The sequence below is a fragment of the Mustela erminea genome, chromosome 9 (genome assembly GCF_009829155.1).
Source record: "Mustela erminea isolate mMusErm1 chromosome 9, mMusErm1.Pri, whole genome shotgun sequence".
In the NCBI taxonomy this organism is placed as follows: Eukaryota; Metazoa; Chordata; class Mammalia; order Carnivora; family Mustelidae; genus Mustela; species Mustela erminea.
The window spans coordinates 37087695-37107672 of record NC_045622.1 but is presented as its reverse complement, the minus strand read 5'-3'; the positions used below and the strand labels follow the sequence as shown (position 1 = coordinate 37107672).

Genomic DNA, 19978 nt, shown 5'->3' with positions numbered 1-19978 from the left:
TCTACCCAGTTACTTGTGGAAAGTGTCATTTGTCTCAAAGTTATGACGTCAAAAAGAAGAAGAAATGCGTGAGGGATTTGAGCTAATTGCCAGGCTTGGTGGCCGGACTGACACAGCACATCAAAATGGCTCCAGAGAGGTAACAGACAGGCCACTGAGGCTCGGCCCCAGAGCTGAAAGGCCCCTTTGTGAGCCTGGCCATGGCTCACCAGCATGGCTCCAGCGGCCCAGCCCTGGGCCAACAGAGTCAACAAAGGTACGTGCATACCAGTCCTGCCGCAGACACATCCAGCGTGATCTGAACTCCCAGGGTGGGATCTGAGACTCAGCAGTGTGCAATCTTCGAGTTTCCTTCGACCCAGGAGATTTGAGTTTCGTGGTTATGTTCCTTTGCACCTAAAGAGTTATCTGTTCGTCATTGATGGCGGTGGTTTTGAAAGCTGCAGGCTGGGGGGTCCGTACGTCACAGACTCCTGGCCACCAAGGAAGGGCCACTGAGTGAGGTCATGGAGTCCCATCTCCTGGCCCTTTACATTGTTCAGACTTCACAGCTGTTTGCCTACTGATGGAAAGGTCCAAAAGGCAAGTGAGACAGAGCATAGAGCTTATGACAGAAGGAGGAAGAACTTGGGAGTTCTTGCCTTCATTACTGACCCACCATAGCTTATACATTTACCCTCCCTGACCTGCTAAAGGTGGAGATGTGTGGTGGTTTGTTGGAAAGCACTTTAGTCTCTTGGTGGGAGACCCCAGGCAGAAGCTATCAGTTACAGCCTCGTTGACTTGCTCCAGGTTGGCCCCTGTGGTGGGTGAGGTGGTGAGGCTGGCAGAGATGGGGAGACTAAGGCCCTGCTGAGGTGGCTGGTGGGGACCTCCAGGGAACAGGAGCTGGCCGAGGAGGAAGGCTCTGGTTGTGTTCCTGCTCCATCATCCTTTTTCTTCAACCTGAACGTGGTAAGGGATATAAAGGAGGACAAGGTGAGAATCGAACAGGTTGTTCTATGTTGGGCTTTAAGAAAAAAAAGCCAGCATTTGGGTGATAATTCGTACTCACTTTGTGGAGAGAGCATTCTAGAAGCACTGACCGCTGTCCGAGCAGTTGGGTGGACGTCAGTCAAGTGCATGTTTGCTTTCCAAAGAAGTCTGCCCATATTTCCGAAAGTGGAAACCGAAAAGGTAAAAAAAAATCACTTAAAGTAGCCTACTTTCTTAGTACAACGACTGTTAACATTTTCCTCTACACATTCATTTCTTCGTGTGTTATCCTCATAGATTATATTCAGTGGAGTATCTTGGCTTGTTTGTGCTGTTGTCGGGACTGTTGTATCACATTCTTTCTACAATAGTATCTCAGCTTGTTTTAACTCCTATTGTATCAGTGCTTTCTACAATACCACGCACTTGTTTTCCTCACCATCCTTTTTATTGCTGGGTGATATTTTATAAAGTATATAATTTACATCAGAGTTTCTACAAATAATAGAGTGAACACAGTCATGCATATCAAGTTTTTTGTGCCCTGACTCCTGACACCTGGTCCTATCCCCTAGGACCCCTAGGAGGGTGGCTCTCTGAGTGCATGATGGGAGGGCCTGAGAGAAGACCCCAAATATTTAAGACTTGGCAGTGTTTCTGAAAATTGGTGTGACGGTGGAGCTAAAAACAGAAGGATCAACTGAATGTCTGTTTCAAGAGTGCGTGGAGCCCCCGGTCCCCTTCTCACTCAGGTTGTGGCTGGCTGCCCTGTCTGTCCTTGCCCCAGGAGAAGTCCGGGGGTCTGTTCTCTGGAGGGGGTCTCTGAACTTTTGGTTCACTTCTTTAGAAATCATTATTTAGAGATGAAATTATTGGGTAAATTGTAACAAACATTTAATGACTTGTGATACCAGATAACTTGGTAAAAATCGTTACAGTGTGTGTGTCACTGCCCTTTGACCAACCTTAGTCATTGTCATTACAAAACCTTCGCTCACTTAATGGGCAGATAGTGTTAATTCCTTATTTTACTTTGCATTATTAGCTGGGTTATTTGGAGGGTTAATTTTTTTTTTAATTTTTTATTTTTTATTTGGAGGGTTAATTTAATGGTTAATTTAACCTTGCAAATTAGCTGTTTGTGTCTTCCGTTTGTATGATCTATATATTGTAATGGATTCAGAACACACTAAAACCTGTGTTCTCTATCACTGGCCCTGACCTTGCAGTGTCTAGAACTCCATCTGTACCCTTAGCAGGGGGTAGTGGAACAGGACTAAAGCTTCAGTGCCTGCCTGCGCCAGGCACTCTGTGTGGGTGACCTTCCTCTGTTGTCACTGCATTTCTGAGGGGTGGGCACTGTCACTCCCTACTGGATGGTAGGGGGGATCCATGATGTTCATGGTAAGCACTGAGGCCCAGACATAAGCATAGGAAGATAGTTTTACCAGCTTTCCAGGAGCAGAGAAAAGAGTGGTAACTGTTGATTAATATTTTTTCCATCTATGAATGTATTAATTGGATTTTTAGTATGTGAATGGATACCTTATAAAGGCACGAATGATGGCATTTTTGACCCAGCCCTTTGTGCGGGCTGATAAAAGCATCTTACAGATGATGTCAAGCAGGAGGTGCTGCGGACCTCCTTGCAAGGAGAAGCTTGTTTGTTTCTCCCCCCTCCCCCCAAACCCCGCCGGGCCAGCCATCTCCACCACCCTCATTCCCAAAAGGGCACGGGGTGACAGTTCCCTGCATCCAGAGAGAGAAAGTGTGGTGTAACTAATGTCCTAAGTCGCTCATATTTTCCTTTAAAAATGCACAGTGCATTATTCCCCAGAGAAACCTCCAGGGCTAGTTTTATTTAGGATAGATGACATCCTCTGGGAACATGCCAGATGAGGGTACAGTAAGGAGGGAGGCACCAAGAGGGGACGCAGCCAAGGAGCGCATGTGACAAATGAAAGAGAGAGAACACCTCTCCCTCTCCCCAAGAAACTCATGTTGATCCAACTGTGTAAGCAGAGTGCAGTTTAAACCCTGAACAAGGACAGAAATAGGTGGCCAAGAGCGGGGCTCACTTGGTGGGGTTTGGAATGTGCTGTGTTAAAGAATGTTTGGTGGTCCCATCTTGCTTCCACTTGGAAATGTCTGGAGGAGGGAGGGGAATTTTCAGAGTAAGTGTATATCCAGAGCGGTGATTTGCAGTTTGCAGAGTTATGAACATGAATTGCTATGGAGGACAAAAGGTAAACCAGATCCAAGGTTGTTGGATTAAAAACTATGTGTTGCCCTTAACAGAAATGAGGCCATGGAGCCTCATTTAAATTCCACCAGCTAAACATGTGTTTTGAATACGAGCATTAGAACTCGGGAGTTTCTACAGCCTTTAAGCTGGATTATGGCTGAATGAGCCAAGAAACATGCTGTTTATTCTGAGAAAAAGCTCTGCGGTATGGGAATTTCAAAGGCTAGGGTCAAGTTCAGGTTACTTTCTTAGGAAACGTAACACAGTTCCAGCTATAATGCATGAGACCAGTGACTTCTTCAAACAAGAGGATTGCCTCTGTCCATCCTGCGTGGAAATAAATCAGATCTTCGTTTACACAGACTTGAGTCTTAATTTGGGCATTTATGAGTCTTGCTGGTGTCTGCACAATCAATGGGGGCCGGCGGGGAGGATTTGGGTTTGCATGAAGATTTGAGGGGTTTTGAGTTCTGGCTCTTCCATTTTGTAGTAAGTTGCGTCAGTTCTCTGAGCCTCAGTTTCCTTATCTGCAAACTATTACAGCTCATTTTTTCTAAAACCCATCCCCCCCCCACCAACAAAGAGAAAGAAGGAAAGTAGAAATTATCTCCAGTCCCACTATCCGGAGATAACCAGAGTTCAGTAAGCTTTAGCTGTGTTGCCCCGAGGGTCAGAAAATCATAAGAGAGTACTCTAAGTGAGAAAACTCTGCGTAAACAGGAGGTATTTTTGCTGAACGAGGGCTCTTAACTCTTTAACCTCTTCACCACAGGCCAAGAAGCACTTTGTGATTTCATCTTGTTTTTAAACTCTTTTATCTCATTTTGTTTACTTTCTCTGATTATCACAATAATGATGCAGATTTTTTGGCTTATCTTCAGTTTCTAATTTTTCTACAGCATACATATATCTAAGTAATCTTAGATAATGAATTTTTTAAAAAGCAGCCACATGTGTCCATTGTAGAAATTTTATAAAGAAAAACAGGACAAGGAAGAAAAATCTATAATCCCATCACATAGCTTGAGCCACTCTGACTTCTTATAATAATTCCTTCTAGTCATTTTTCTCTGCATTGTGTTTCACACATACTAGGTGAAATCCTAATATGTCTAGATATGATTAGAAAAAAGTCCTTTCTTAGGGACTCTATGGAAGCTTGCTGAACTGAATTGTTAATGTCAGTACTGAAAAAAGTTGTTTTGATTTTATGTCTCTATTAATAAGTTTGCTTTGGAATATGTCTTTAGCAGTCTGCATTTTTTCTTTTGAATTCCTTGATCACATCCTCTGCCTGTTTATCCACTGATGTTTATTTTCCTGCCACGGTTTGAAATGTTTTTAATTTTTAATTGTTAATCACATGAGCCAAATTTATTAAATGTTAGCATGATGGCCTAATTTCAGATGAACATTGAGTTTCATGTATTGAACATACCTTGAACACCCTTGACGCCTGGGAATATGGGGAGAGCAGGGAGGGGTCTGACTGCTGGTCTCTTCGCATGAATTGCTCTGATGGTTACTGGATTCTGGAATTATCTCCCCAAATGAGGCCTTTTGGTGTACATTCAGTACGGTCTACAGCAGTGCTGTCCAATAAAAGTATAGTTACAAGCCACACGTGTCTACTCAAAAATGTTTTGGCAGCCACATTTTTTTAAAAGTTAAAAGAAAACAAGTGAAATTAATTTTAAAACATAGTTAAGTTAACCTGTTAAAAACATATTTTTAAAAACACGTTTTAGGGGCTCCCGGGTGACTCTGGGTAAAGCCTCTGCCTTCCGCTCAGGGCATGATCTCAGGGTCCTGGGATCCAGCCCTGCATCGGGCTCCGTGCTTGGCGGGGATCCTGCTTCTCCCGCTCCCTGGGCCCACCCCAGCTCGTGCTCTCTCTCTCAAATAAATAAGTCTTTGAAAAAATAAATAAAAACACCTTTTAGTTAGCTAAACCCATGATCATTTCAACAGGTAATCAGCATTGAAAGCTATTAATGAGACAGCTTACATTTTTGGCCCTGAGTCTTCTGATTTTGATGTCTGTCTTCTACACTTCCTGCACATTTCAGGTGTTTGGGAGCACATGTAGCTTGTGGCTACTCTTTGGGACCACACAAGTCCCAGAGGAGGTAAGACTCTGAGAGCGAGTGCCCTGACACATTCAGACATCACCTTGAAACGGGCTCTTGTTCTCTGCTGTGCTGCGGGAAAGTTCTTAGATGCCCAAGGTTCTGTGGCGCTGTAATAAGCTTTGATTCTTTACTGAGGTCGAGCATTAGGGACTGCGATCCTCATCACATGGGGTTTGAAGAGGAAGGGACACTCAGGTGGTTCTTCTTGCCTTTCTCTGAACACCAATGATCAGTGTGTGGTAATGACAGAGACTCACATGTTTAAGTGCTTGCCTCAGGATACACACAGTATGGCATGCTTTATATTCCTTGTCTCATTTAATTCTCGCAACAACCCTGTGAGGTAGGTATGATCATCTCGTTTAAAGATGAAGAAGTTGAAAACTCACCCGTGAGTCCATGGTTAGAAAGAAGCAGAAGCAGAGAAGAGAGACCCCGTGCTGAAGAATAGGGCTCTCCTGTACTAAAATGGGAGGTAACCCCCATGTGGTGGGAGTATGATGGGTTTTAGGTCCCCCCAGTTGAAAGGCTCCCCCCCTTTTTTTGTTTTGTTTTGTTTTGTAGTGAGATCGCAGCTCTGTGAATCCTGAAGTTTGCACACTTTAAAAATAAGTTATATATGGCGTGAGAGCAGTGAATGCCCAAGTTTGTGAGAAGTCAGTACAACAGTATGACATGCTAAGGTGACACATTATATCCAGGTGTCACATAAATATGGAAGTTTATGAACGAGCTTGTGTATGAAGGCCTGTGATATGCACAGAGGAGCAAATGGACTGGTGATTACTTGTCACCAATGATCCTGTTTTCCCAAGTCAAATAACATTCTCACTCCCATTTTGAGCTGCATTTTGTGACCCCAAATACATAAGAAGGGCAGCGATGGGGCACCTTGGTGCTCAGTCGGTTAAGCGGTTAAGCCTCCGACTTGAGTTTGGCTCAGGTCGCCATCTCAGAGTCCTGGGATGAGCCCCACATTGGGCTCCATGCTCAGCGGTTGGTCTCTTTCTCCCTCTGCCCCTCCCCTGCTCGTGATCACCTGCACTCGAACTCTCTCTCTCTCTCAAAAATCTTTAAGAAGAAAAAAAAGAGCAGTGACATGGAGCTATGTTATTATACTGGCAACATCAAGATTTGAGATTCTACCTAGAACCGATTATCCAGAACCAATCTAAACACCAGAGGTCTCTTCTTCAATACAATGTTGAGGGTTTAGCCATTATTTGAAAGCACATCAAGCATGTGTTGTCTCCCTAATTGCTCCTGGGACAATTGCTTAGGGGCCAAATCAACTGACACATGTGTATTGGGTACCAACCTGGTTTAAGCCATCATCTTCTACCCTCAAAAAACATGCTAAAAATTTGGGAGAAAAGACACATGTGTGAAAAATTAAATATTACCTTTAAAATGAAAATTCAGGAGAACAAAAGACTTAATATAGGCCTATGGTGGCAGGTTGTGAGAATCGTGATTTCAGCAGGTTGTCATTTTGGAGGAAAGAAGTGGCTACCAGTTCTGGGATCAGGCTATGTGCATATGGCCCGCGTCATGGACGATGGAGGGCCAGTCTGCAAAAATTTCCTCCATGACCTCCATTTTGTCTCATAAATGTGACTCTTTAAATGCTGTATTTTTAATACATCACTGTAGACTTGGCTTTGCTCAGACATATTTAAGCAACTGGTCAGTTACTGGTCAGGTGGGTGGCACTTGGGAAAAGGTCACTGTCTGCGGCGCTCGGAGGCTCAGTGTGGGCGTAGGTGCTCACAGTGGGCCCCAGGGCCTCAGGAGTGAAGGACCAAAGGGTGGCTGCCTTCCCTCCCTGCTCTCAGCAGGACAGAGAAAAAGTGAACTGCGAGGACTCTGGAATCCGAAAGCCTGGGCGTGGCTCTCCTTTATGTTCCTGTTCTCTCTGTTCTGGTTCTACGTTACCATCCTGTGCTTTGTTCTTCTCATCTCAATAGGCTGGTAATGAGACCTATTGTAGAAGGCCGTTATAAAGGTTAAAATGAGACGCTGAATGCAAAAAGTGCTCAGTAATTGTTAGCCGTAACAGAGGAAATTTATTGGACTTATGCGTGCCATGCTCGGTGCAAGGCTTTTTATTAGGGGCTGTGGGATTCAGATGGTAACAGTAATGGTGATTACAGCTCACACTTGTCCAGTGCTTACTTTGTGCTGGCCTTTATATATATTATTAAGCCCTCAAGTCCTTTAGCGTTGAGCTAAGTAGTACACAGTCCCAGGAGGTCAAGGCCCGTGGTGGCAAATAAGCTGGCTCTGTGACTTCACAGAAGGAAGTCAGGAACAAGTAGTAGATGATGACAGCATCGAATTCTACTCGCAGGTGTTTCTCAGTGCATACTGGTTCCCATCCTGTCTTTTTCCCTTTTCTTTGTGTTCTCATTGCTTGGGACGTGGCCGATCAACAGCATTATCTTTGGAAGCTGAGGATAGGTGGTTTCTGGTATGATCTCGTGAGAAATTGTCTGGTTCTGTTACACTCTTTCCCCCTCATTTCCACTAAGCCCAAATCTGCCTCGTCCAGATCTTTGATCTCACCAACCTGCTGGCAGAGTGGTGGAGCCAAGGAATGGACGTTTGCTGTCCTCCCCGCCCATCGTCCCTGGTGATTTATTGAATGTGTAACTGAGTTATTTACAAGGCCACTGTTCTCCATAGTAGAAGAGTTCCCATTTTGAAAAAGTGAGTTCTTTTCTGTTGCCTAACCTTGGCAAACACCCTTTTCCAGCTTTGCCATGCAAGTGACTAGTCGCCATCATGGATGACTTAGGTTGGCATTCAGGAAACACTTCCTTTTGTCCTAGATGGGAAAAAGATGAGAAGATAAGCCCACCTCTGACCGTGAGTGAGTCCCAAATCCCTGAGTTTAATAAATGTGAAAAGATAGATGCCGTGGCCCATAGTTGCCTGGGCCAAAGGGAGCCCCCAAGCTTCAGACAGTAGAGATGCAGGATCATCTGTGCCCACCTCGGCCCCAAGGAGACATGCCGCATCTGTTCTGTCTCTTCCCGAAGACTTGCCCATTTCATTGGATGGTACGATTTGTGCGAAGCCCCAAGTCTAGGAGTGATTTTTAAATTTTCTTCCCCTTTTCACTCTGCGTGGTCTAACTGATGTCTCCCAAATCCATCCCTAACTGCCCTTCTGCTACGGCCTTGTGAGACTCCCATCGGTTCTCATCGAGACCACACGCAGCCTCCCTGCAGGGCGCCCTGCATGTGTTCTTGCCCCTGTGCGTCTCATCTCTACACCACCCCATTTTGGGCAGCTCCTCCATGGGCATGGACTACACTCTGAGGGCAGGGTTGGCCTTGGCTTACAAAGGCCCTTTCTTCTTGCTCTCTCTGCTCTTACCTTGTCCCACTTTTGCTGGCCGTGCTTCATATCCATGGGTCTGCCTGTGCTAGGTCCTAATGTAGGCCCCATACACCAGCCAGTTCTCCTACCTGGAATGTTGTTCTGCCTCCTCCTTTACCCTCTTGCCCCAGCCATGGACTCCTTCTGTGTGTCTTTCAGACTTCAGCTCAGTCACCCACGTCCCCTTCCCTGCCCTCCCAGAATGAACTAGCCATTCACTGCCCCTCCCGTCTCATGACCTGGTTTGGATGGCTCACCTGTTTCTGTCTCCGATAATGGAAGCTTCATGAGAACAGGGCCCTGGTAGCCCCCGCCGCCCCAGCAGTGCTGATCCAGAGGGAGAACACATTACCTATCAGTGGGTGAGGGCCTGGTCCCGCCATCCTTCGCCAGCACAGGGATATACACCAGTGGCCTGGGGTCTCGCTGGGGACTTTCTCCTCCCACTGCGTTCCTAGGGTCTGATGCCTGGTCTCCACTTCCCTTGCAGCCGCCCCTGCCAGCTCCCTTTCCCGTCAACGGTGCAGCAGCACAGCCCGATGTCCTCCCAGAACCCCCCGGTCAGCGGGCCGCTGCACTCCGTGTCCTTGCCGCTGCCGCTCCCCATGACCCTGGCAGGCCCGCAGCCCCCGCCAGCCGCCTCACCCAGCCAGCAGCTCGGGCCTGATGCCTTCGCTATCGTGGAGCGAGCCCAGCAGATGGTGGAGATACTCACTGAGGAGAACCGGGTGCTTCACCAGGAACTTCAGGGTTACTATGACAATGCCGACAAGCTCCACAAGGTACGTGACTTCCCAATGGAAGGAGAGGGAGAAGCAGGGTCTCTGGGAGCATCAGAATTTTTTACTGCCCGTCAGAGGTGGACGCTGATGACCACGGGCCGTCAGTGACCCCTTTTTATGCCGGGCACCATGCAGAGCTTTACGGAGACAAATGAATAAGACACAGTGCATGCCTTGGAGAAGCTTCCAGGCCAAAAGAGGAGCGTCCTCTGAGCTCATCCCTGCAGTAGAATGTCAGGTGTGGTGTGGGGGTGGGGTGGCCCTGGAGCCGAGACACAAGAGTTCAGTCTTATTCCCCTGGGTGGACAGTGTGGAAGAGGGAGCACCGAGGGGAACACAGAGCAATGGGTTGAGAGAGACAGGGTTCTCAGGAACCATGTGATTGCCCCTTGGGGTTCATCAGCTGGGCTCTGCAGAAAGCATCGTGGCCTCCAGGCTGCAGGTGAAGTCTGAGCGACGGCCTGCTGTCCAGCACTTGTCGGGCAGGGAGATTCCGTGCGAGTCCAGCCTGCGGCCTTACCACAGGACTATCGGAGTATGGGGCTTTACACCAAGAGCCACAGTCAGTGGGAGAACTTCCAGCAGGATGAATGGCTGTAGGCAGTGATTTCATGATGTCCCACGTGTCAGGACCTGGAAGGCTTCTGGTTGCACAGAAGAGGTGAGGGGCACAGGCATCAGGATGTGGCAGAGCGGGAGAGCCACAGAGCCCTAGAGTTTCCTTTCTGGTGGGAGTGACCCTCTAGGAGTCTTAAGTTCCTGGCTCTGTCCTGGACACCCAAGGGCTTTCATGAAGAGGAAAGGGCAGAACAGAAAGCCCGCCTGACTACAGGAGCATTGCCATCTGGTCCCGTGTGATGGTTAGTGCTCCCGGCTGGCTGGCCCGAGGAGCGTCCCCTCTCAGCTGGTCTTCTTGCTGGTCAGCGTTTCTGAAGTGGGAGTTCCTCTTCTTTCCTGGCAGTACACACTGGGAACAGTGGGCTTGGTGGTGCCAGTGTTTTCAGGCGGAATCTGCCCCAGCACGTTCGTGCAGAGCTTCTGCCCAAAGGGTCTGGAGCTCCCTGGAGTCAAGACCAGACTTGGCTCAGAGACCTCCGGATGCCTTTCCTGGAGGGGAAAGAATGAGAGCCAGAGAGAAAGGGGCTGCCTGAAGTTTGCGGCCCCACCCCCACCCTGGTTGGACCCCAGAAGCTGGGAAACAAGCACGTTGTCTTGTGGCCTTGGCTGTAAGTCCCTACTCAGACCCAAGCTTGCCTCAGACACCTACTGGGGCAGATTCCTTCTAGGCACAGTCTGCACGTTGGGAAGGAGCTCCCAACCCCTCCTGGGAAGTAAGTCGTTCTTTCTTCTCCCTAGTGAAGCCCTGTGGCAGAGAGGTCCAGGAGTTAGGCAGACCCACCTGAGGGCAGTTTGGTCCTGGGTCTTTCCACATGGATGTCTCTGAATAGTGGAAGGTGCAGAAGTTGGGAGGTCTTGTTATTCTTGGTTGATTTTTTTTTTAAATTATTATTAACATATACTTTTTACTGACCCATCACAAGCATCGCTGTCTTGATTTCGGTGCACATTTCTGTTTTGAAAAACCAAATCAATCTCCCAGGGGCTCAGCTTCCCCACACAGGCGATGATTCTTAATCTTTGGGGCCAAAAGGATTGTGATGATTAAAAAAGGAAAAATCAAAAGCGGTTTCCCTTCTGGAACTCAAAACTCCTTCAGTCCCTTGAATATTACAAATGGTTCTATGGTTCCTCCGCGTCATGAGTCAGTCATATGTCAGACTGGATTTGTCAGTTTGAACACACAGCTTTTTTTTTTTTTTTTAATGTATTTTTTTTTTAAGATTTTATTTTTATTTATGTATTTGACAGAGAGAGATCACAAGCAGGCAGAGAGGAGGAAGCAGGCTCCCCACTGAGCAGAGAGCCTGATGTGGGGCTGGATCCCAGGACCCTGGGATCATGACCTGAGCCGAAGGCAGAGGCTTTAACCCACTGAGCCACCCAGGCGCCCCGAACACACAGCTTTTAATGGAGCCCGCTTTGTTCATCACTCGTCCCGAGCTGTTGTCTGCAACCAGCACCAAGAGACACAAGGGCTGCCTGAAGGCTGTGACATAACCTTTCACAGCTTGTGTCCCCGAGGTGGGCCTTGTCCCAGGTCCTCCGTATGCATGGGCTGCCCTGCTCGGCCATCTGTCAGGACTGTTGGGTGAGGGGACGACCTCACTTCTCAGTGAGGATGACCCTGGTTTTGGTGGAGACACATGTGGCTCCCAAGGACGGGCCGCCCTATGCCAGCAGTAACATCCAATCTGGGATACTCACAGTGTCGGGACCCTTGTGGAGATTCACCGTGAGGGCAAAACCAGAAGTAGATGAATTTTTAATGACAGGCCTTAGCCTACATATCCTGTGCCAGGAACACAGCGGGAAGGAACGGCTACATGCGGAGCCTGCCAGAGCGCGGCCTATCTAGGAAGACCCTGTTTCCAGAGAGGCACAAGGTGGTGATTCTCACTGCTAGTGTGGGACCAACGGCTGAGTACCCCTGAGAGAGTAGTTGTTTGTCGTTTTTCCTTTTGGCCATGCATTTTGCTTCTCTTTCCTCCCGGTTTCCCTGAAACCTAATTAATGGGCAGAGTTTGCAGTGGGACTGGACCACGGGCCTTTGAAGGTTTCGGCCTCAGAAGCCATCAGGACCTAGGTGGGCATGTGAAGGGAAAGAGCCAGGTATTTCCCGTTCCCTAGGCTTGCCTGAGTGGAGACCCTGGTCTTTGGTCAGCAAACAGTGGTGGCTCTGATTAGGCGCTCTGTGGCTGAGACCGCAGGCCAGTCTTGTCCTGTGGGTCTCTGGGCTGTGCACATGAAGGGGCTCAGGGAAGACACTGGTATCTCAAGCTCGGAGTAGCTGAGCTTTTTTCTTTCTCTGCTTCTGGTTCTTTTCTGGGACGGGGAGTGCTTCTCTGTGGGATCCCAGGGGCTGTGCAGCTTGGCCGGAGAGCTTCCTAACACTGGCCTGAAGGGAAGGCAGGTGCCATGGAGGCAAACCCGGGGCTGCCTCCATAGGATCCTCCTGGGACTCTGAACTGTCCCGGGTGTTTTCATATCAAAGCCAACATATCCAACCTGCTCCTTGCCTTTAGCAAATGTCAGGGGAAGCTTTGGTGTTCTGGACGGTGGGGGGGACACAGGTGGCTCCCATTCTGAAGGAGTGTGCAGTTGAGTCATAGACTGAAGTGAGACCGAAAATTCTGAAAATGATTCTAGGCCAAGTTCTCACCCCTAGGGATCCTCGCTTCATGTCCCTGAAAGATCATTCATTTTTCACTTGAATGTTTCCAGAGGAGAGAAGCTCCCTCCTACTGGGCCTATTTCTAGAAAACATAGTTTGGATATTCTCTCTTCTGTTGAATCAAAGTCTGCATCCCTTGAACTCACTCCATTTCGTCACAGCTCTGTCTTCCCTAACACACTGAAGGGGACAAACGTCTCCATCACGACGATGGGAAGCTGCCGTTTCCCACAGGAAGTACCTTGTCCTGGACCAAGACCTTTGCCCTTTCTCAGTGGGTAGCTCCCAGCATGTAACCATATCCCAGTTCCCGATTGTTTTAGGATTTAAGATAGTAACTGTGCTGCCCTGGGGATCCCTCAGTCTCCTTGTATAAAGTGTGCCGAGGGACACGCTTCCCGTGCAGGAGAGAAGCCACGATCAGGAGCAGTTGACCCGTGCCCGAGTCTGGCTTGAGGAGTGACCTGTTTGAGGAGTCGTTCCGTCAGCCTGCGTTTGTGTCAGGGGCAGGGTGCAGTGTCAGGACCAGAAGGGCCGTTTCTGCATTCAAGGAGCTGACAGATCAGAGACGTAAAGTACATATGCAGGACAGAATTCCAGCCAGATGAGAGTACTGTGAAATCAGCCCGCAGAACGTTCCAGTGCTCCGTGTCCTGGAGGCAGGCTCCCGGTTGTCCTGGGCTTGAGCCAGCAGCAGCAGTTGCCTGGGGGATGCCTCAGTGTCTCTGCTTCTGAGGACTAGGTGACACCCCCTGGCCCGGAAGGGGACTGTCCCCGAGGCATCCCCATTTGCCCGAAAACAATGGCCACCTTTATAGAGGAAATTAGCCATCTACAGGTGGTATGTTCTGAAGCCATCTCTTTTGAAAACAAAATTAAAAGGAAGGAACATAATTTGCGGGAGGGCTGTGAACAGGAGTTAGGATGTGCTGTTCTCTCTCCACAGTACCCACAATTCAAGATCTCGTCAGAAGAAACAGAAAGGCCTGGTGAGATGAGGGGACCAGGAAAGGATCAGCTCTGGTGTTAGGAGCCCTTTGGGAAAATAACCTGGTACCGAGGGGTACCCTGGTGTTCCGCTTCACCCTGGGGGGCTGCCACTTTTCAGAAGCCCCCACACTGCCCAGCCTCTTCACGGACCTCTTGCCAGTCGTGACTTCCCGGCTGTGTTGTAACCTCTGGGACACTAACCGCATTCTCACTCCTTCAGTGTGTGACACCCCCGGCTTTCTGTCTTACTCACTAGCTCCTCTGTTGCACCTGCTGCCAGGTCTTGACGCACCCCCTCACCCCCAGCGGTGTAAGTCCTCCCTTTGGGTGGAGCTCCCGCCCTCCAGTCTTCCTCTCATCCCTGGACTTCCTGTCACGTCAGAGACATGCGCTTCCTGTTGTGGCCGTGTGCCGTGGCTCCCGCACTGTCTTCTGACTAGAATGCGAAGCCCTTTGGTCATTTCTGCTTGGCAAAGTCCTGTTCATCCTTCGAGGGTTATTGGAAGGAGCATTCTCTCTGAAATCTTTCTGAAAGAAGCCTGTTCTTAGCCCTGCAAAGTGACTTTGTTTAGTCTGTGAGAGCTTCCAGAAGCACCACACCCCTTATCTTGTTGCCTTGGAGAAGCACACATGTCTGGGGAGAGGCCAAGGCTAGACTATGAGTGCTCCGAGACCAGAAATTATCGTTAACCTCGTTCTTTGTCCTTGGCACCCAGACACACAGAAGATGCACGGTCGATACCTGCTTTCTTAGGATGTGTATTACTTACACGGGTCTCAGCGAGCAGTTGGGGTGCAGGCAGTGAGGGTGCCTGGCTCTTGATGACAGAGCTCTCCTGTGGACCAACCCAAAACACGGTGCAGGCCTCTTGGTGCCCAGTGAGGGGCACTACTGCTTCAACCCTCCCCACTTGGCCTGTGGTCCCAACTCCGAGCAGCAGTTCCTCACGGTTCCATGCTCCTCTCTCCTGCATTTATGCTACGGAATGGTAAAATGGGAGCTGTTGGGATCTACTTCCAAAAATGTACGGCTGTAGGGGACTCCTGTTGGGACAGTGACAGCGACTTGGTACAGATGTAAATATGCCAGTGACAAAAGGCACAGTCCTTGACTTAGTGAAGGGAAGAGAGAACGATCTTCACCCCAGGAGTATTGTTCAGCTCCTTCACATGAAGAGGTTTCCTGTGGGGCATTTGTCTATAATTAGATACAAGTCCTGTGTCCTTATGTAGACACGCTCCTAGACAGAGGGGTAAAAATGCCTAACGATGCCTCTCTTTGTGTGGATTTTATGTTCCTTGGGGGTTGGGTAGGAGGGTGTCTGGAAGAGCACCAGACTTGGAGTCTGGAAACGTGGGTTCTGCAGGGTGGCATCGGGAAGTCCAGCCAGACTTGAGAACCAGGTTCTGTTGTGGCCCTTCCAGGCCAGAGGGGGTGGGGAATTGATGGCACCATCTGTAGACGGTGCCGCCGGAGATGTGGAAGGAAGACCCCGCCTTCTCGGCCGGCGTGTCCAAGAATCAGTCTAACGGAGGCCCCAGTGTGCGTGCCAGGAGTCCCACCTTCATGCCGCTTCTTTCTTGCAGTTTGAAAAAGAACTTCAGAGAATTTCAGAAGCCTATGAAAGCCTGGTCAAGTCCACTACCAAGCGGGAATCACTGGACAAGGCGATGAGAAACAAACTGGAAGGAGAGATCCGGAGGCTTCATGACTTCAACAGAGACCTCCGAGGCACGTCTGGCCCCATCCGTGTGCTCCCTGCCCTAGACTCCCAGGGAGCTGGCGGCCTGCTTTCCGGGCCACGCTGTGTCCAGTAATCTTGGGAAGTCCAACCACCTGGGGCAGGGGTGCTCAAAGAGCAGGACTGTTCTTTTCTCCAGTGTAGATTGTGTGTTGTGGGTTGCTGCCCTGGGCCTGAGAAGTGGCAGCTTCTAGGCATGAGTCCGTGAAAGTGAGGGAGCATGTGTGCAGCTTCTTCCCTGCTTTTAAGGGTCTGCATCAAACTGACTCCGTAAAATAAAAATAGAACTTCAAAATTGAAAAAACAATAATAAAATAAAAGTACTTAGCGTGATTTGTGACTCTGCGAAGAAGAATGTTTGAAAAGACCAGTGTTGGATGCCCAGCCCTTCCTACATCAGGCTGAGTCATTTGGTAGCCTTCTTTGAAAGCCATCAGTCAGCTCTTGCTGGATAGAGTATAGAAGGCAGAGCTAGACAGCATTCTCTTGGAGGAAAAAGACAAAGCCCCCAGTTGTGAAAAAAGTAGATATATATAAACTCCCTGAACGTTGGAAGGCACCTGCTGTAGGATGTTGGCAGTCTCCAACGAAGAATGACTTAAGCCATAACATTTTACTTGTCTCTCAGTGAGCTAAGCCACTTTTCAGTTGCCTCATTGGCAAAAACAACATACTGATGGTCTCCAGTGGCTAGAGCCTACCTTTCCCATTACCACAGTCCTTTTGTCTTGGGAATCATGGACATTCCTTACAGATATACCAAACTGAATTATTGAATTGAATAAATGAAGACTTACCAAGTGGTTTGAGCAAACGTAGAGCTCTCTAGGTAGAATCTTCATCCATTTTGATTTTTAAAAAAAATTTTTGATTTTTAGTTCATTCTTATTTCTGTTTTTGGCTTCCCAGCTGCCCATAGCAGCACAGGCTAACCGCAGGGCTGGTGGTCAGGGATAGACTAAGACTGGGTCTGAGGCCAAGGACACTTAGCTCCTTTTCAAGGATTTCCGAACAGAGGTTTTCTGGCCTTGCACATAGCTATATGATTCTTCTCAGAACTTGTGCTCCTGCTGCTGACCCCAGATTTTATTTTATTTATTTATTTATTTATTTATTTATTTATTTGAGAGAGAGAATGAGAGTGAACAAGCATGAGAGGGGGAAGGTCAGAGGGAGAAGCAGACCCCCCTGCTAAGCAGGGAGCCCGATGTGGGACTCGATCCTGGGATTCCAGGATCATGACCTGAGCTGAAGGCAGTCACTCAAAACAACTGAGCCACCTGGGCACCCCAACCCCAGATTTTAGAACCTAGTCCTCTCGCCAAGAGAGATTCAGCTTGGGGTTCCTGGCACCCACGTCGTTTCTTGCTGGGCTGGTGACTTTGGGTCTACATGCACGTCTTTGTGACCATGTCTTCTGTGTGCATAGATCGCCTGGAGACAGCCAACAGGCAGCTGTCCAGCAGGGAATACGACGGGCACGAAGACAGAGCTGCAGAGGGGCTGTACGCTTCCCAGAGTGAGTCTCCACGTTTCTCTGTCCCGCGTTGGTATTCTTAAAAACTGGGGGCCTGAGGAAGGAATCTTGTTAATTTTAAGTAGATTTCTAAGTAGGCAGTTTGCCTCTTGTGTGTTCCATGTCACCTAGAGGCTGCTGGGCCTTGGAGGAGGCCCTCCTAGGTCTGCCAGACATAAAGCCAAGGTTGATTTCTCTTATTTCAGCAGTGTTTATATTCCGTCTTTCTGACCTACAATTTCTCTCCGTTTCTCTAGAACATTCTCCAAGAAATAGCAAGGTCACAACCTTTCCCTCCACTCACCCCTTTAAATGAGGCACAACTCTTTTCCTCCACAGAAAAGGAAGGAGGTGCCTGGTGGGATCTGGTCCTCCTGGCATGGTTTTGTGCTCCTTAGGGTGAGCATTTCCTGGCTGCCCTTTGTAGCATCCAGTCACCGAGGGTCCCACCGTGCATCTCCAGGTGTGGCACTCATTTGCAGAAGACACTGAGCCCAGAATAAAATGATCAGTGGCAACCTGGGCTTCTAGATTTATTGGGAGAATATCTTAGTCTTTTTTACCGGAGGCAAATGATAGAAACAAAGGGGTTTGAGAAACCATTGGTCAGGGTTTGAATCTCTGCAAATCCAGTGTATGTCACAAGTGTAAAAATTCAACTCTTCTTTTTTTTTTAAGCTGTTTAGAAAATTGGATTTATTTTTGTATCGTAATTCTCAACAACATCGTGAGTCAGGTGTTCACAAACTACAGATAGTTGCTTCCAAAAACAGAAAGTCACGTGTTCAGGCAATAGCTATCCCTTGTACGATGGTTTTCTGAGGCTTGGCCCCCAAGTACAGCCTTACATTCTCAAGGCAGGGAAACAATCAGTTCAATTTTCTAATTTCTAAAACTGTATGGTTGGGTTCAAACTCCTTGGTTTCCCCCAGATTTATTCATGGTAGCACTCAGTTATTAGTCTCAGTTTTGTGGTTTAAAATTCTGTTTCGGTAAATGGATGCTAATACCATTGAGGGATTTTGCCATAGAATCCTTGGATGTCTTGCAAGTGACTTGGCCTTTGTTTCAGATTTATATAAACAGCAGTCAGCATGTTGAATGGTTCAGTTTCCTAACAAATTTTACCTCTTCATATGGGCACAGTCCACCCACCCTCTCATCCGAGCTTTCATTCAAAAGAGGAGTCATTTGTACTCTCTGCATTTAAGATTTTAATACCTGGATTTGGGTTCCCATGTAACTGGGTAAGAGGAGGTGTCTTGGCAGTTACGTCAGGAATGTCACCCTGCTGGGACTCTGCCTTCTTGTGGGGGATATTCTTTTGTCACTTAGCTTGGGTCAGGGTGGAAAAGCCACTTAGTTTCACCTGAGGGGCCTTTGTTCCTGCCTCCCAGCCCAGACTGTGGTGATGGAATAATAAGGGTTGGGGTTGTGTGAGTTGAAAAGTTTTCTTGAAAACGTTAACCTTCTGGCTGAAAGCTAACACATCAATAATACAGGCCAAGAGGGCCTTCCAGCTTTACAGGGAATGATTTGTTCTGTGCAAACATGCCTCACTGTGTTCCATAGGCATAAACAAGACGGTCCAGAGGCATTTTTCAACATCTTAAAGGTATCTCAGTGTTGATGTTTAATGTCATTGAATCTAGGCAGGGCATTTGAAGCAGGTTTACTACCCGTGATGTCTAACAGATTTTTCAGTTCCTAGCCTTTACATGATATTTGTGCCTTTTCCTCTCCTGGTGTGGCAAGACAGGGACTTGAGATGTTATTTCAGGTTGCAAATAGGTTTTCTTCTCAGTGAATTGTAAGAACTCTTTGTATATTAAAGAAATTAACATGTCCTCTGCTGTGTATGTTGCAGATATTTTCCTCAGTTTTTCAGTCTTTGATTACAGTGTTCTTTATGTTATAAGAGATATTTTTAAGTAACCATATTTATACCTTCCAGGCTTTATATCATGCTTAGAAATGCTTATTGCTCTCCAAGATTATAAAAGTATTCACCTACGTTTCACCTATATTTATCTTCAGATGTATTTTATTCACCTATATTCATCTTCAGATGTGTTTATGATTTCACTGTTTACAAGGCTTATATTTTTGAAACTAGTTTGGGAGGCAAACCAGGAGGGAGACTAATTAACAGAGATGCTGGTATCTAGACAAGAGAGGTAGAGGTCCTGATGTAAGACAGAAGTAGTGATGGAGGGTAGGGGACAGAGTAGGAAGTGACAAAATTAGTAGGATTCAAGTGACCAGTTGAGTAATGGCAGTAAAAGAACCGGAGAAAGGGGTGTGAGTGAGCAACTGGATGGATGGTCACCCTTTACCAATAAAAAGCAGGAAAACCAGGTTGGGATTTGATATTGAGTAAAGGTTTGAGCATGTTGGGTCATCTTGCTCTGTGGCCCATAGCAGAGTAAGCAGGTGTAACAGTTGGTGCAGACATACCCAGAAGCTGGCGACAGGCAGTGCCCTCTGTCAGGCTCTGGCATGTGGGCACATGTGGGCAGGCATGAAGTACCACCCCTCTTCATGGTTATTAATGTGTTCTATTATCTGTGTGTTCTTTTAGAAACTCTGTTATTAGAATTCTTTTTAAATACTTGGTAATCATACTTACAAACGTCGAGTACTGAAAAGGAGCCTTCCTTTTTTTTTTTTTTTAAATTTTATTTATTTATTTGACAGAGAGAGATCACAAGTAGGCAGAGAGGCAGGCAGAGAGAGAGAGAGAGAGGAAAGCAGGCTTCCTGCTGAGCAGAAAGCCCGATGCGGGACTCGATCCCAGGACCCTGAGATCATGACCTGAGCTGAAGGCAGCAGCTTAATCCACCGAGCCACCCAGGCACCAGGAGTCATCCTTTTCAAGGGAACCTTTGGAGATTCTAGCCCTTGGGTAAGAGAAAGCAAG

At 47.8% G+C, this 19978-nt stretch overlaps 1 protein-coding gene across 10 annotated transcripts in view; it reads left to right on the top strand.

Moving 5' to 3' along the window:
• AMOTL1 (angiomotin like 1) overlaps positions 1–19978 on the top strand; it is a 148206-nt gene that overhangs the window by 92128 nt on the left and 36100 nt on the right. For all 10 annotated transcript variants that reach the window (XM_032356419.1, XM_032356422.1, XM_032356420.1 and 7 more), the window contains 3 exons: positions 9227–9518; positions 15388–15532; positions 16972–17061. In XM_032356419.1, the coding sequence (XP_032212310.1) occupies positions 9227–9518; positions 15388–15532; positions 16972–17061 (527 nt within the window). The remainder of the gene's footprint in view (positions 1–9226; positions 9519–15387; positions 15533–16971; positions 17062–19978) is intronic.